Source organism: Poromitra crassiceps (genome assembly GCF_964638095.1).
Source record: "Poromitra crassiceps genome assembly, chromosome: 20".
Lineage (NCBI taxonomy): Eukaryota > Metazoa > Chordata > Actinopteri > Beryciformes > Melamphaidae > Poromitra > Poromitra crassiceps.
The window spans coordinates 11929218-11947486 of NC_139637.1; the positions used below are offsets into that span (position 1 = coordinate 11929218).

At 44.7% G+C, this 18269-nt stretch overlaps 1 protein-coding gene across 2 annotated transcripts in view; it reads left to right on the forward strand.

Annotated features, from left to right (window-relative positions):
* ctnnbl1 (catenin, beta like 1) overlaps positions 1 to 16137 on the forward strand; it is an 89216-nt gene extending 73079 nt beyond the window's left edge. For both annotated transcript variants that reach the window (XM_083656366.1, XM_083656365.1), the window contains 3 exons: positions 525 to 662; positions 5952 to 6024; positions 15594 to 16137. In XM_083656366.1, the coding sequence (XP_083512492.1) occupies positions 525 to 662; positions 5952 to 6024; positions 15594 to 15682 (300 nt within the window). In that variant the 3' untranslated portion in view covers positions 15683 to 16137. The remainder of the gene's footprint in view (positions 1 to 524; positions 663 to 5951; positions 6025 to 15593) is intronic.
* Positions 16138 to 18269: the final 2132 nt, after the last annotated feature.

The following is an 18269-nucleotide window of genomic DNA, read 5'->3' on the forward strand; positions in this document are numbered from 1 at the left end:
TGATGAAATGCCAACAGCTAGAACAGACCATTTCACAGCTGGGCTACAGGTGTAAACTTCTACTTTTCATATTTGGTAGCCTCGGTCATGTCCATAAGCTGGTTGTGAGAGGCCTTCAGATGGCTGGTCTCCCAAAGAGAAGGGCCAAGCAGTTAGCGAGATATTGTTCAATATCTACTTTTATCGGCAGCCGCTCAATATGGAGGAGGCGCTGCTTTTTGTACCCATGAAGTGGATACTGACCGCTATCTTGCATTACAGTATAACTGTATATATCAACCTGCCATGTTATCATCCTGTGTGTTTCTTATGTGGATGCATTATTGTGGTTGCCGTCTGGGCACTCATGTAACTGACTGACTCCCAGCATTTGACTGCACTATTACTGTTTATGTCCTTTGCATACTTGTATTTATGTGGACATAAATAAATATTCCAAGTGTGTGTGTGTGTGTGTGTGTGTGTGTGTGTGTGTGTGTGTGTGTGTGTGTGTGTGTGTGTGTGTGTGTGTGTGTGTGACACAGGACATGGTTCGTCGTGGGGAGATCCTAGACGACGGCATGGAGGATGAGTTCTATCTTCGTCGTCTGGACGCCGGCCTGTTTGTCCTGCAGCTCATCTGCTACATTATGGTGGAGATCAGCAACTCTGGGAACTCTCAGGTACACTCACTATCAGGGAACTCTCAGGTACACTCACTATCAGTGAACTCTCAGGTACACTCACTATCAGAGAACTCTCAGGTACACTCACTATCAGGGAACTCTCAGGTACACTCACTATCAGAGAACTCTCAGGTACACTCACTATCAGGGAACTCTCAGGTACACTCACTATCAGGGAACTCTCAGGTACACTCACTATCAGGGAACTCTCAGGTACACTGACTATCAGGGAACTCTCAGGTACACTCACTATCAGTGAACTCTCAGGTACACTCACTATCAGGGAACTCTCAGGTACACTCACTATCAGGGAACTCTCAGGTACACTCACTATCAGGGAACTCTCAGGTACACTCACTATCAGGGACCTCTCAGGTACACTCACTATCAGGGAACGCTCAGGTACACTCACTATCAGGGAACTCTCAGGTACACTCACTATCAGGGAACTCTCAGGTACACTCACTATCAGGGAACTCTCAGGTACACTCACTATCAGGAACTCTCAGGTACACTCACTATCAGGGAACTCTCAGGTACACTCACTATCAGGGAACTCTCAGGTACACTCACTGCCAGGGAACTCTCAGGTACACTCACTATCAGGGAACTCTCAGGTACACTCACTATCAGGGAACTCTCAGGTACACTCACTATCAGGGAACTCTCAGGTACACTCACTATCAGGGAACTCTCAGGTACACTCACTATCAGGGAACTCTCAGGTACACTCACTATCAGGGAACTCTCAGGTACACTCACTATCAGTGAACTCTCAGGTACACTCACTATCAGGGAACTCTCAGGTACACTCACTATCAGGGAACTCTCAGGTACACTCACTATCAGGGAACTCTCAGGTACACTCACTATCAGGGAACTCTCAGGTACACTCACTATCAGGGAACTCTCAGGTACACTCACTATCAGGGAACTCTCAGGTACACTCACTATCAGGGAACTCTCAGGTACACTCACTATCAGGGAACTCTCAGGTACACTCACTATCAGGGAACTCTCAGGTACACTCACTATCAGGGAACTCTCAGGTACACTCACTATCAGGGAACTCTCAGGTACACTCACTCTCAGGTACACTCACTATCAGTGAACTCTCAGGTACACTCACTATCAGGGAACTCTCAGGTACACTCACTATCAGGGAACTCTCAGGTACACTCACTATCAGGGAACTCTCATGTACACTCACTATCAGGGAACTCTCAGGTACACTCACTATCAGGGAACTCTCAGGTACACTCACTATCAGGGAACTCTCAGGTACACTCACTATCAGGGAACTCTCAGGTACACTCACTGCCAGGGAACTCTCAGGTACACTCACTATCAGGAAACTCTCAGGTACACTCACTATCAGGGAACTCTCAGGTACACTCACTATCAGGGAACTCTCAGGTACACTCACTATCAGGAAACTCTCAGGTACACTCACTATCAGGGAACTCTCAGGTACACTCACTATCAGGGAACTCTCAGGTACACTCACTATCAGGGAACTCTCAGGTACACTCACTATCAGGGAACTCTCAGGTACACTCACTATCAGGGAACTCTCAGGTACACTCACTATCAGAGAACTCTCAGGTACACTCACTATCAGGGAACTCTCAGGTACACTCACTATCAGGGAACTCTCAGGTACACTCACTATCAGAGAACTCTCAGGTACACTCACTATCAGGGAACTCTCAGGTACACTCACTATCAGGGATTGGACCATTATGCTTCTCTCAGGATGTGATTCCATAGGTCGTATGGGTTTCACGATTCAATACAACCGCGACACGATGTGATAGATAAAAGTTCAATGAAAACAAAGTCTGATTGTACAGAATTATGTTTATTTCTGTAGCCACAGATCTTTCTAGTGATTAGACTTGGGCTGATTTTTGATAATATGGGATATCGTGATAAAAAGAAAGCTAAATGTCCAGAATGTTTTGCACACAGTCTGGCTTGCTGCCGACCCTTATTTCACTGCTTACGGTACATTATTGGTGCTGTTCAGAGTGTTGCTCCAAAGGGACAGGTAAAGAAAGGATGTGGAACAGCATATCAATCTAGGTCATTTCATACTATTTATACTACTAATCATAATATGTATTGTACAGTATGTACCTGAAAGATAAAATACAATATAACATATAACACTGGCTGATAATATCGTATATCGGGATATTTGAGCGCAGCTATCTCACGATATTTAAATGTGGATATCGCCCAAGCCTACTAGCGATGGCATTGGCTGCTAGAATGTACACACCAATTTAAAAATGTCATTACAAAGTGCAAATAATAATTTGGATGCAGAGCTGAAATTGTGACGGTCAAACGTCTCATTTGTCATCGCAGAATAACATGGAGCTAATATCATGACTCTTTTTACCCAACTCTTCTGACTGGTCAGTTACAGCATTCTGCTGCAGTCTGTTCTGAATAGCAGGCGGCTGCTATGAGTAACAGACCGTTGCGAGGACCACGTCAAATCCACAGAAAGAAGTCGTGCCAATTGAATGGTTAATTTAAATATAATAAGGTCAGCTCATTCGCAACACCCTGTGGATAACGTTCGCTTTCCGTTACTCCATCTGGAATCACCCTGTTGGGGTTTATTTTCCAAAAAGTCTGTCATTATTCCTTACTTATTTTTCTGCTCCACGATACATATTATCACATTTTTGTATTGCGATATAGGCTGTTGAATTTCGATATATACACACATATCGTCCTATCGCTACTATCTATGCAAAAACAGATATGTTGCCAGTTGCCACACACCTCTATACGTATGATGCTGTAAGACACATTGGTGCAAAAAGCATTTACGAAAATGCAAGAAACATACTCACTTACTCAATGCCAAACGCACAAACTAACACACACACACACACAGACACACGCACACGCATACACACACACACACACACACACACACACACACACACACACACACACACACACACACAGAGCTTACCAAAGGAGACTCTCTTGGATGAATCATTGTTAGGTCAGGGAAGTAGTGGGTGCAGACAGGAGTCAGATGGTCGTGGGCAGGCTCTCTGGCTGCAGTTTGCCAGCACCGTGACAGCTTCCTCACGGCAGCACACAGACAGCGGAGCGGAGACACGAGCTGGAGCCGGCCATCGCCACACACACACACACACACACACACACACACACACACACACACAGACAGCGGAGCGGAGACACGAGCTGGAGCCGGCCATCGCCACACACACACACACACACACACACACACACACACACACACACACACAGACACACACACACACACACACACACACACACACACACAGACAGCGGAGCAGAGACACGAGCTGGAGCCGGCCATCGCCACACACACACACACACACACACACACACACACACACACACACACACACACACACACACACACACACAGACAGCTGAGACACGAGCTGGAGCTCCATGGCTGGAAATGACCTGTTCCAGTCCTGCTTTTTGGTCACGCCGTGTCAACTGCAATCCAGCCTTGCTCACTTCATGTTCTGCCAGAATCCAGAAATATGACGATTGGATATCTCAGAGATTCTCTAAAGGAGGGGTGTCCAGATTAGATCATGTGAAGATGCAGGGGTGGGGGGGGCATGTGCTTCTCACATCATATGGGTTTGTAAATTAAATAAAAATAAAAAAACACATAACACATGTACTCTAAAGGTTTTGTTTACCATCTGAAAACATTAGTTCGGCATGTGCTGTTCCTACTTGGTGCTTGTACAAACTGTATGATAGCGCTGTCGTCGTTAGGTGAAGGGAAAAAATGCAAATTGAACTTGCTTGATCAACCAATACTGTGTGGAGGGCCACATATATATAGTATATATAGAGACAAGACGAGGGCCACTTAAAATCAGTCCGCGGGCCCAAATTGGCCCCAGGACTTTGGACATGCCTGCTCTAAAGGATTGGGACAGTTTCTGATGCATAACCTGAGCTTTGTTGATATGCAGCATAGTGTATCATAGTCAAATATGCACTCAATTAGGACTGAGTAGTATATCATTATTATATTGATAACGTAATCAGAATCACTTTTATTGCCACAATATGTAAACATTACATATACATAGACATGTCTTAGTGTCAGTATGCAGCATAGCGGTCATATTGATATTCAGGAGATAAAAAGAAGATATCGAAAAGACAAGATCACAAAATTGCAAGTGCAGTCAATATACACGAATAGGATTCGGCTGTGCTTACAGGCCTTGTTGTTGAGGTCGATGGCAGTTGGGAAGAAGCTGTTCTTGTGACAAGAGCTCTTGGTCTTGACAGACCTCAGTCTTTTGCCAAGGGGGATCATTCCAAAGAGTTTGTGTCCGGGGTGGGAGAGGTCGGCCATGATTTTACGAGCCCGCATCAGCATCCTGGTGATATGAGACTAGATATCGTCTTAGATGGTGATATCAGTGGCGAACCCTGCCTATCGGAACCGGGCCTTCTATACCATACCCCCCATCCGACACACACGCGCGCGCGTGCGCACACACACACTGCACAAAATATAGCCTATGTGCAAGTCTGAGGTCTCTCTCTCTCTCTCTCTGTCTGCACACTACGTGCGTCCCTATGCATTGGTGAGGGCGGATACACGCTACTCCACTACTCCTCAGCTATGGAAATTCCATTACATAAACAAATGTCTCTCACTGTCACACAACCACACAGTGACGTGGCATAAGTGTTGTCTTTTCCTGGTTTTAAAGGCTGCATTACAGTCAAGTGATGTCATTTTCTGAACTCACCAGTTCTTCTAGCTATTATTTGCCTTCACCCACTGAGTCATATCCACATTACTGATTATTTATCAAACATCTCATTGTGTAAAATGTATTTGTGAAAGCACCAATAGTCATCCCTACAATATTGTTGCAATATCGATATCGAGGTATTTGGTCAAAAATGTTGTGATATTTGAATGTGTCCATATCGTCCAGCCCATACACTCACTATACATTGTGATGACATATTATTATACCAGATACATACATTTTTGTCATGATGTGTTCCAAATATGACCTTGCGTCATGTCTTGAATGATCCAAGCTCAATATTTTACTACTGGTTGAGTTCATATAGGACTGAAAGCCATTATCACGACTCTGGATACTCTTGAGAATGCAATTCCCAATGCATATCGAGAGTTTTGCTGGCATATTATGGTCCCATACGGATGAAAGAGGTGTGCTGATCCTGTGCTTTGTGCCTCTGGCCGTTTAGCTGCAGCAGAGAGTGCATCAAATCCTCAACCTGAGAGGAGGCTCTGTCAAAGTGGTGCGCCACATCATGAGAGGTGAGTCACTTCACTTCACTATGAGACTCAACTAGACACGTCTGCAGCAGCTCTCTCACACGTTATAATACAAAAGGATGTAAAGACTATCAACTTCAGTCGCCCACAAGACTAGATATGAGACTAGAACAAATGAGACCGAATCATATCCCTATAAATATATAATTCATTATTATTATCATTATTATTATTATTATTATTCTTCAACGTGAGGGGTGCAGGTTTGCATCCTCATGTTACCTCCGGCTTGGTCGGGCGTCCATACAGGCACGATTGGCTGGTGTCTGCGGGAGGGAAGCCGGATTGCGGGTATGTGTCCTGGTCGCTGCACTAGCAGCGCCTCCTCTGGTCGGTCGGGGCGCCTGTTCGGGGCGGAAGGGAACTGGTGGGAATAGCGTGATCCTCCCACGTGCTACGTCCTGCCGGTGAAGCTCCCCCGCTGTCAGGTGAAAAGAAGCGGCTGGCAACTGCGCATGTGTCGGAGGAAGCATTGGTGCTAGTCTACGGCTCTCCCCAGACCGGCAGAGGGTGGAGCAGCGACCGGGGCAGCAGGGGGGAATTGGCCAAGTACAATTGGGGAGAAACTGGGTGGGAAATCTGAAAAAAAAATATATATATTATTATTATTAGATTGGTAATGGGTACCCACAGAAACCATTCTCATTCAGATATCTTGAGGTGAGGTAAAAAGGGACCCCTTTGAAAATGTTCATGCCAGGTTTTGCTCGCCAAAGTTTTGCCTGATTTTGCCTGAGCGTTATTTAGCCCCCTTGCCGACAAGCTAGCATGGCAGGGTTGGTACCAATAGATGTCTTAGGTCTTCTAGTTTCATATAACACCTGTAGCTTCACTATAGCTTTAAAAAAACGAGCCCACAAGGCCCCGAGGACATCCGCGATTAACAATCGTACAATAACAAGTGCATAAACCATCATAAAAGGTGAGTAAATCAGTATGTTGTATTTAAAAAGGTGCGTTTATGTGCGTTTAGCCTCCACTACAGCCCTCACGCACCATTTTGCTGCGTGGCCCGAGGTTTGATCCAAGTGTCCTCCCTGCAGAAGAGACTGAGAGCCTCTCCTGCTCTTTAGCCTCTCAGAAGACAAACACCTCACGTCACGGTTAAAGAGAAACATGTTGTTGTTCACTGGGCTGGCAGCAGCTGCTCCCCCCCCCTAAAAGGATTCTTATTAGTTTGTTCACTGTTTTTTCACCCCGGCGAGGAACTTTTCACAGGGAAATGCTGTTAAAAGTCACCGCTGCTTGACAGCAAACCCATGCTGTTCACCATCATGGCTGTGGTGGAATATAATTAAGTTAAATAATGTCATTCTTCCTTTCTTCTTTATAATTAAGTGCAATGAATAATGTCCTTCTTCATTTGTTCTTTAATTAAGCATTTTTTTAAGGCCTGGGCGAACTTGTCTAACATAACGTTAAAAAAAATGCAATTTGTAAAAAAAAGTTTTGTTCAAGGGACAGTTTCACCTGCATGCTCTTATTCAATGTGGGCCTGCTGTGTTTTTATACATTTACTCACAGTACAGAAACCCATGGAGAGAATTTAGAAGTTGTGTAATACCTCCCTCAAGACTTAGGGTGGCGCTATCTACAGTAAGCTGCTCTCCTATCATAGGACTTCATGTGAAAGGCTATGAAAGGATGTTGGTGGGGGAGTTCCGGGTCAATCCCCAGAGACGGGAGAGGAGAGGGGCTTGAACCAGAGCTCTGTGAGACCTCCCACGTTCATTTGCTGGCAAAACTGCTCCAAATGATGTCATAATGAGGTCATTTGGAGCAGTTTTGTCAGCAAATGAATGGGGGAGATCTCAGTGTTCATTGTTAATTTGCATAATACTACTGATTTTTTTTTTGTAATCATACACAGCTGTTTGAAAATAGGCACAGTGGCCCTAAGAAAATAGATGGTTACAGCAGCACAGAGGAAGATCTAGATCAGAAAATAGTCAGACTTTGAAATTAATACATCAAACTAATTAACAGGGACAAAAATACAGCATCTTATAAAGAGAAAATAAATGACCTTATACTGTATGCTTTCATTAGCGGCGTCTAGATGGGAAAACAGTCTAGAGACGCGTGTCCTCGCCCGCAAATAGCGTGTAAGCTAATCACATCGTCACTGTCAGAGGAGCGGAGGCTGACACTCACTCGTACACCCCCCCCCCCCCTTTGTAAAGATGGTTGTGTGTCTTATTGTGATGGCTCGCTGTCGCGGAGCACCTAGCAGGTGTGTTGTTTTGTCCAACGGCGTGGTGTGACAGACATCCTTTCCCGCGTATCGTCGTTGGCTGAAGCTGGAGGTTCACACAGCCTCTGGCTCCTCACAGGGACATGTAGCGCCGCAGATACAGCTATCAGTCATGCACGCCGGTGCCAGCCGCGTGGCAATCCTCCAGTCCTCACTCGTGTGTGTGTGTGTGGGGGGGGGGGGGATGTATCTCAGTTTGTGCCTGAGAGTGTTGGTGTGTCTGTATATTTGCATGTGTGTGCGTGTGCATGTCCTTGCTGTGTTCGTCACAGGAGACTTACAGCATGCTAAAGTGATTGTGTGTTGTTTGTGTGTGTGTGTGTGTGTGTGTGTGTGTATACAGTGTTTGTCCTTGGTCTATCTTTCTCCATATATTTGCCTGTGCGAGCATGTCCTTCCTTGTGTGTTTTCTTTGATATGCATATTCTTTACATGTGCAATATTCTACATGAACGTACCTTTGAGAGAGATTGTGTGTATGCATCGTGCATACACAAGTGCCTGTTCCGTTTCCTCTGTGATCCTATCTGCATATTGTGTGTGTATGTTTTTATGTGACACTTTTGACATATTACAGTAGACTGTGTGCATGTGCGTGCGCGTGCGTGTGTTGGTTTGCGACTTGGCGCAGCACAAGTGGTAATCGAAATATTATCGACGTCGCAATATGGCCAAGTGCAATATCCAAATTCGCAGGAGCAGCAATTATTTGATAAAGGTCAAATGTGTGGCAACATGGCATTAAATGAAGCATTGTGGTGCTACAGCGACGCCCCGGCCTACAAATAAGATGTAAGGGAACGTTTGTTCGCTTGTTTGTTGGTTTTATTCAGTGAAAATGAAATGCAAAAATTACCATTCCCACTACTGAAGGAGTAGCAGCCCTGGAGCTAACGGCTAACAGTGCTGGAAACATGAACATGGCTTTAGCTATCTGAATGAGAAGCAGCCCTGGAGCTAACAGCTAACGGTGCTGGAAACATGAACATGGTTTTAGCTATCTGAATGAGTAGCAGCCCTGGAGCTAAAGGCTAACTGTGCTGGAAACATGAACATGGTTTTAGCTATCTGAATGAGTAGCAGCCCTGGAGCTAAAGGCTAACTGTGCTGGAAACATGAACATGGCTTTAGCTATCTGAATGAGTAGCAGCCCTGGAGCTAAAGGCTAACTGTGCTGGAAACATGAACATGGCTTTAGCTATCTGAATGAGAAGCAGCCCTGGAGCTAAAGGCTAACTGTGCTGGAAACATGAACATGGCTTTAGCTATCTGAATGAGTAGCAGCCCTGGAGCTAAAGGCTAACTGTGCTGGAAACATGAACATGGCTTTAGCTATCTGAATGAGTAGCAGCCCTGGAGCTAAAGGCTAACTGTGCTGGAAACATGAACATGGCTTTAGCTATCTGAATGAGAAGCAGCCCTGGAGCTAAAGGCTAACGGTGCTGGAAACATGAACATGGCTTTAGCTATCTGAATGAGAAGCAGCCCTGGAGCTAACGGCTAACTGTGCTGGAAACATGAACATGGCTTTAGCTATCTGAATGAGAAGCAGCCCTGGAGCTAACAGCTAATGGTGCTGGAAACATGAACATGGTTTTAGCTATCTGAATGAGAAGCAGCCCTGGAGCTAAAGGCTAACTGTGCTGGAAACATGAACCTGGCTTTAGCTATCTGAATGAGCCCTGGAGCTAAAGGCTAACTGTGCTGGAAACATGAACATGGCTTTAGCTATCTGAATGAGAAGCAGCCCTGGAGCTAAAGGCTAACTGTGCTGGAAACATGAACATGGCTTTAGCTATCTGAATGAGTAGCAGCCCTGGAGCTAACAGCTAACTGTGCTGGAAACATGAACATGGTTTTAGCTATCTGAATGATAAGCAGCCCTGGAGCTAAAGGCTAACTGTGCTGGAAACATGAACATGGCTTTAGCTATCTGAATGAGAAGCAGCCCTGGAGCTAAATGCTAACGGTGCTGGAAACATGAACATGGCTTTAGCTATCTGAATGAGAAGCAGCCCTGGAGCTAAAGGCTAACTGTGCTGGAAACATGAACATGGCTTTAGCTATCTGAATGAGAAGCAGCCCTGGAGCTAATGGCTAACGAGGCTGGAAACGTGAACATGGCTTTAGCTATCTGAATGAGAAGCAGCCCTGGAGCTAAAGGCTAACTGTGCTGGAAACATGAACATGGCTTTAGCTATCTGAATGAGAAGCAGCCCTGGAGCTAACAGCTAACTGTGCTGGAAACATGAACATGGCTTTAGCTATCTGAATGAGAAGCAGCCCTGGAGCTAAAGGCTAACTGTGCTGGAAACATGAACATGGCTTTAGCTATCTGAATGAGAAGCAGCCCTGGAGCTAACAGCTAACGGTGCTGGAAACATGGGCATGGTTTTAGCTATCTGAATGAGAAGCAGCCCTGGAGCTAAAGGCTAACTGTGCTGGAAACATGAACATGGCTTTAGCTATCTGAATGAGAAGCAGCCCTGGAGCTAAAGGCTAACGGTGCTGGAAACATGAACATGGCTTTAGCTATCTGAATGAGAAGCAGCCCTGGAGCTAAAGGCTAACTGTGCTGGAAACATGAACATGGCTTTAGCTATCTGAATGAGAAACAGCCCTGGAGCTAACGGCTAACTGTGCTGGAAACATGAGCATGGCTTTCACTAATGTGGCTAGAGTCTGCCGTGAATGTTTCCCCAGCGACACATTGAGAGGACACATTGCATTTACACTTGTGTTCAATGTGGTCACAATGCGTCCCTGACCACCTCCGGAGGTGGTTTGGCCAATCGGATCGCAATCCCTCCTCAATGTCTCTTGGGGGCGTTTACACCTGTACTTTCAAGTGGTCAAGCACAATCTGATTGCAATCTTATCACAGAAAACGCATGATGGTGCCAGGTGTAAATGGCCTCACTAACACCAGATCGCCATTTTCAATGATCAGTGGGTAGACTGCCATTTCATTCATCACACCTGTTCAAACAAATTCGATGGACGCTGATGGTTATAATAAACATACAAAAATATGTATTCATGAATGCATGAGTGAGTGCACAGCATGAGCCATAGCAACAACACAGAACAGGCAGTTAACAATTAAACTTTACGATAATGCGTAATGTAACACCCACTCTTCTGCACCCTATTGTCTCCCTGTTGACAGTGTTGACATGTAACAACACAACCATGAACAGCTAACGACATTTTCAGACAGGCTGCATCAAACATTTCCTCTTCTTTCAGTGAGGGCGAAGGTATCGTCGTCAGGCCCAGCCAATCAGAGGCAGGGTAGGGCGGGGCCATGCATGCCTGCACTAGGATTCATAAATTCACATCCAGGCATGACTCATAAAAATTAAACCTGTTTGAAATAATTGTGAGGAGACTAAAGTCCTTCACCTTCACACACCATGATGCCATCTTTTTATTTCAAATTTGTATCACTTCTTTTTCCATATTTTTTCTCCCATTTCCTCCCCAATTTGTACTTGGCCAATTGCCCTGATGTCCTGGTCGTTGCTCCGCCCCCTCTGCCAATCTGGGGAGAGCCGTAGACTAGCACATGCTTCCTCCGATACATGTGCAGTTGCCAGCCGCTTCTTTTCACCAGCAGGATGTAGCATGTGGGAGGATCGCACTAATTCCCCCCCAGTTACCCTCCCCCCGAACAGGCGCCACCTCCTAACCAGAGGAGGTGCCAGTGCAGCGACCAGGACTCCACCCCCCCACGGGCTTCCCACCCGCAAACACTGCCAATTGTGTCAATTGTGTCTGGCTTTTAGCTCGACACTGCCCCAGACGGCGCCCACCATGATGTCATCTGAGCTCATGGATCCGGTGGTGAAAACGGGCCACGATGTGTGAAGCCGTGTGGCTCTACAGTCTGCCTGAACGCTGTGCAAAGTGAGTCAGCTCCAGGAAGCTTCTCCTCCCACTCGTGGCGGATCAGCGCAGGCAGTGACTTAATGAGTCACGGTGAGGCTCAGTACAGTATTGTCCCCTGCTGCTGCGTTGCCTGGGCGACAGCAGGAGGAGAGTACCAAAGATGAGAGAGAGAGAGAGAGAGAGAGAGAGAGTTGAGGAGTCACCGAGTCGCTGACCTTTCTGTCTGTGTGGTTGACTGCACTGCCATTTATAGACATGGTGGCACACACACACACACACACACACACACACACACACACACACACACATGTGCAAAGACAGGCTGGGATGAAAGAGGCTATAGGTTTTTATATTAGAGATGCACTATATTGGATTTTTTGCCGATATCTGATATGCAGATATTTTCCAACTCTTTTGGCCGATTGCACATGCAGATATATGCGCACATTGTTTTCCACATAAGTTCAGAGAACATCGAGTCTCTCCTGTAGTGGAATTAACACGTTATCGTGCCTACTCTTATCATGATGGCCCACTGGCACATGCAGACATAAATACAGAGCTTTTCAAAATGTCCTCATTTCACTAGGAAAAATAAGAAAACTACTTCAACTTAGACGATGTAAAACATGCAAAAATAAATTTAATGTAACATTTTATTTCAAACAAAACTGAGATTCATCCTATGTAAACAGGCTTTGATGATCATCCTGACAATAGCTGTGCGCTGCTCACCCTCACGCCAGCGACACAGTGTGGAGCAGTTAGTCAAGCATTGAATATTAGATTTGTAATTAAAGTGTCATTTTATCAGCGTGTCATATCAGCAGAAACGCTCGTTTCAGGCCGATGCCGACGTTTCAATTTACAGCCTTTGTCGGCCCATACTAATGACGTGCCAATATCATCGTGCATCTGTATTTTATACTTTTGTTGAGGCTCTCTCTATCCACGTTTTGATATCTCTTTACCTGCTTTTCCCAGTCAACGTCAAAATCCTGCATCTTTTTTTTGGGCATAGCTATCTGTCCCATAACACTCCCATAACGGTTCCTGCATTCGCGACATTGGCTGTCAGGGGTTTCCCTCGTATCAAATTCAAATCCCCGGTGCTGGCGTACAAGGCTACTACGGGCTGCAGTCCCATCCCTCTAGGGTGGCACCTGTGCCCCCCTGAAAGGTGGCTCTCCCTCCCCCCCTCCTTCCCATCCACATTGGCTCATTGGGTCAGAGCACTGTCAGTCTGGCTCATTGGGTCAGAGCACTGTCAGTCTGGCTCATTGACTCAGGAGACCTTGCAGCCATGGGACTCTGCTCCCGGTCCATGTGGAGGGAAACATTGGAGAAGTCTCTTACAGTAGGTTGTCCAGCATAATGCCGGTGGAATAGTTATTGAAGAAGAAGGTGTTGCGTTCCTTAACGTTCCTTTGTTCTGTATTCTCCCCAGTGCGTTTCTGTTGTCAGGTCATGGAGTCGTGAGAGCAGTTGGGCTGAAATTTGAAAATGGCCTCTCCTTCTTCTGTCAAACACAACAGATTGTGAACTATATACTGTATATCACCGTGAATATGACTCTCTGTGGCTTGACAGTGCGCGAGAGAAACTAACACAAAGTGAATTGCATAGTGTGCCACAGGGTTTTCTGTCACCTGTGGTGGAAGTGACACGCTTCAGGAGGCGGCCACAGTTAAAATGTGCAAGTCAATTTCACAACTTCTACCTCCACAGGCATCACCTGAAGCTGATGCACTTGTCTGATTTTTCTTTTATATTTGGAATATGATCTGAAAATAACTAGGATTGTAGGCACACTTAGAAGAGCAACAACAACGGGTAGCATCATTATTGCCACTTATGTTGTGTGCAATATCCATGGATAACCATGATTCATGATTGTAATGATTCCAGTAATTATGATTACTACAGGATAGCTAAACACTGCTTGACTAATCATGGTGATGACAAATTTGGGAAGAAATGTCTGCCTGACTCTTTCTCTCTTTCACTCTTTCTTTACCTAGCTCTTCCTGTTATTAACATTTCTAGACGGTTACGTCTGCGGTCTGAGCACTGTGACTTTGACCCTTGCACTCCTCTGCAGTATATTGGGTGTTGTAGTCCAGGTCTGAAACTGTCTTGTGTATGTCTAAATTCACCGGTCACTTTCTTTTTTTAAAGCAAACATATGATTTTAAATGGTATGAAATCATAATCTTCTCAGTCCAGAGCCACGAATACCACCGCTATGCTTAGAAATACAAACTACAACTTGATTAGTTCCGCCAGGGAGGTTATGTTTTCGGTGCGGTCTGTTACGGAAAAACTAACGGTTTTCATATGATACTTTGTGGAAGTCAAGTCCAGTTTATTTGTATAGCACATTTCATACACAGAGGCAATTCAAAGTGCTTCACATAAAATGGTTGACAGGAAAATAAAATAATAAAAGAAGAGAATAAAATGGACATTTAAAAGCATCACAACAAAACTTAAAAAAAAAGAGTATAAAAAGTGCATTAAGCAACAGGCGCAGCAGTTGCAAAAAGAGCTAAAAACTTAAAGAGGACTCATTGGGTTTGCATAATAGAATAAATCAATTTATCTATAGGGTGTAACATGGGCCAAGGAAGCGCCCATTAAATGGATCCGATCCAACTCACAAAATGTGCATATCATACTGCCCTTACCCTGACGCTGCCAGACGGTTTGTTACACAGGACCGTCCGGGACGTCGTCTCTGGAAACCGTTTGGAAAAGGGCGGGCACCTTCAGAGAAATACCTGGCAGGTGATTGGATGAACCCTCTGTCCTATCGCAGCCTCGCTTCTCACTGCCGTCACAGCTAAATCCCGCCCCTCAGCTGCCTCTGGGCGCTGATTGAGCTCGGAGCGCGACGAGATGGATTCCTCGCCCTTGTAGTTTTATCTATTAACTCATTTATTGGTTAGCGCAGTAAGACATGTGTTGAAAGAATAGATGTTGCTCTGGTCCAGTGCTAGAAATAACTCCACATTTCTTAAGATGCAAATATATAAAAAAGGACTCTGGATATCTGTCTTTTCCCTCCGCTCCTATTTTATTACTATTCTATTTTCCCAGCACTTGGAAGTCCCTCTTCCAGGATCATTCTCTGTCTCCTTGGCACCTAGACTCTGACCTTTGCACTCTTTATTCTTCATTGCTTGTAATTTTCGGCGATGTAGGAATTGAAGCATATTCTGCGCTCATTGTGAGTCGCTCTGGGTAAAAGCATCTGCTAAGAAATGTCATGTAAAAGGTAAATTCTCGTTGAATTTCCTATTCACATTCTCCGCTCATTCAGCGCCGGGGATTTGAACTCGTGGTCTCCGTAAACCTCCGAGTCGAAGTCAACTAATCCGCTGTCTTTCTCTCGTGTCTTTCGCAGAGTATGCCGAGAGCATCGGAGACGGCAAGAGCGAGGAGTTCAAAGAGGCCGAACAGAAGAGGATCATGGACCTTCTAGATAACTTCTAATCACACCCCCCCCCCCCCACACACACACACACACACACACACACACACACACACTTCATGAAGGCGAATTGACCAGCGCACACAATCCCAATCCCGATCTATCACCTAACTCCCATTTAAGAACAGATTTAAGTCTTTATCGATCTGAGCAAGACAGCAATCATGATGACCTTGAGCCATCCGCAGATCCAGGTGGCAGCGTTTGTTTTTTCCTGCAATAATAGCTCAAATGTCACAGTAGAAACAAAAGGAGTGCAGCTTGTAGGAGCTGCAGTACTGTCTGATGATGATGAAGAATGCAAAAATAATAACCGATAATAACAACAGCGAGATGTGCAAACTCATCACCGACATCTCTCCCTCGGGCTCTCCTACTTTGTCTGGTTGGTTTGTATCCGGATGTAAAATATTTTTTAATAAAACATTTGCTAATAAAATTCCCTGGTTGGACCTTGGATGTGTTTTGTCTGTTTGATTAATGTCACGGTTTAGGGAGTGAGATTGATAACCGTCTGTGCGTGTGAATCTCATTAACGGCCTGCAGTCGTCTACCGTTGCACAAGGTGCAGACATGATGAGAATGATGCTCAGAAACAGCCAGTGGAGCACAGCAGCAATCTGACTGAGAGGAGATCCACCCTAGAATAGAGCTTGAACAGTCACGTGAGATCTCTTGCCCTGGAAGTGAGTTTCCCATTCATTTTCCCCATAGACATTTGGAAATATCCTCATTATAACAAGTTTTAAGGCTGGAACCAAGCCAACCCGTGACATACTGAATCGTGAGGGACCATAAAACATTTCAGTTGGAGCAAAAACATTTTCTTTTTTTTTTTTCTTTCTTTTTTTTTGCTCCAACTGAAATATTTTATGGTCACTCATGATTCAGGTCACGGGTTGGCCTGGTTCCAGCCTTAAAACTCGTTATTTAAGGATTTTCTTTTAAATGTGTCTGGAGAAAATGAATGGCAAACACTTCCAGGGCAAAATATGTCACGTGACTGTTCAGCTCTATAGGGGAGCAGAAGGGAAAAAGTACTTAGCTGTAAATGCTGAGTTCTGAGTTGCCCTCATTGCTTGTCAGCAGAGGTGGGCTCACAATTTGAATTGCTAGAGAGACTCGACTTGGGTTCTGGTGACTTGACTTTGACGACTGCTTTCTAAAATCTCAACTTTGTGTAAATGACTTGGATTGAAAGATGAGCAGCAGATGGACCGTTTTCAGAATTTGTATGGAATTTCTGAATTTATTGAAGCTGAAACTGATTATAGAAATCAAACTCATGATGCTCTCACCAAGTTTTGATAATTGCATTGAAAATACCTAGATATTTTCTTGATTTATTCTGACTTGACTTGCTGTTCTACATGACTTTGGATTTGACTTGGTAATCAAAATATCAATAAAGTAATCTACATTTCAGACTTGGGTCTTCTTGACTTGAGACTTGTTCCTCAAGACTTGACACTGACTTGGGACTCGAGGAAGGCTGACTTGGTCACGCCTCTGCTCTGCTTGTCAGCTATCGTTTTACCTCTTTGGCTTCACAACATGCAAGTTAATTACTGGCCTGTTACAGAAGCATTTGAACTTCAAGAGACCACGTTTTTCACAGGCATGGACATCAACATTACAGGTAATGATGTGCGCTTCCCTTCCCCTCACCTCTGGGTTGGGCCTCCTGCTGTGTTCACATCATCTGGGAGTAACACTGTTGGAACGTCTTGAAGGTGTTGGTGTGTTTGAACTCGTTTGACACCGTCAGAACGACTTGAAAGTGTTAAGTGTGTTTGAACTCGTTTGACAGCGTCAAGACGCCGTGATTGAAGTAGTTTCCTGCAGACTGTTGTGTTGATCCTGATATTTTTCTCTCTCTCACACACACACACACACACACAGTGAGGAAGGGATGCATTTGAGTTCATGTTTGGCTTTTACAGCAAACCAAACACTGCAGTGATGAAAATATATTTAATTTTAAAGACCTCCTAAAGTCATGTTTTAAGACGTATATAAAATACTCTAGTTTGAATAATAATTTGTGTCTGATGGTTTTCTCCCGCAAAAAAAGGTTCAATTATCTTGTTAAATCTTAAAATGACTTCCCCTCCTTCTGCATTAAAAATTCCCAAAGCAACCAATCAGGGTGATCTATAACGGAACTAGCCAATCACAGCATACAAGCATACAAACGAGGGCTTTAACTGCTGAATACTGGACAGCGATTGGCTGCAGTGTTTGTGATGTCACGAATAATGCTTGTTGAAAATCGCCTTTTCAGTGAGCACAGAAAAATGCTCCACTTTAAGCAGACTAGTGTCATTGAAATCATTCTGCACAGTGAAGCTCAAGCATCCAACTGTAGGAACAAGAAGAAAAACATATTTTAGAGGCTCTTTAAAAATGAGTATAATCATTCCCTATTTGACTACAGATATGTCCTTGATGGTGACATTAGGAAGGTCAATGATCTTTTCAAGCAGAGAGACCCTGTATCAAACGTCTTTCCCTGTGACACCAGTGCAACATCTACCCATGCTGATGTCTCAACCCACCTAAGAGGATACATCTTTAAATACCGAGCCG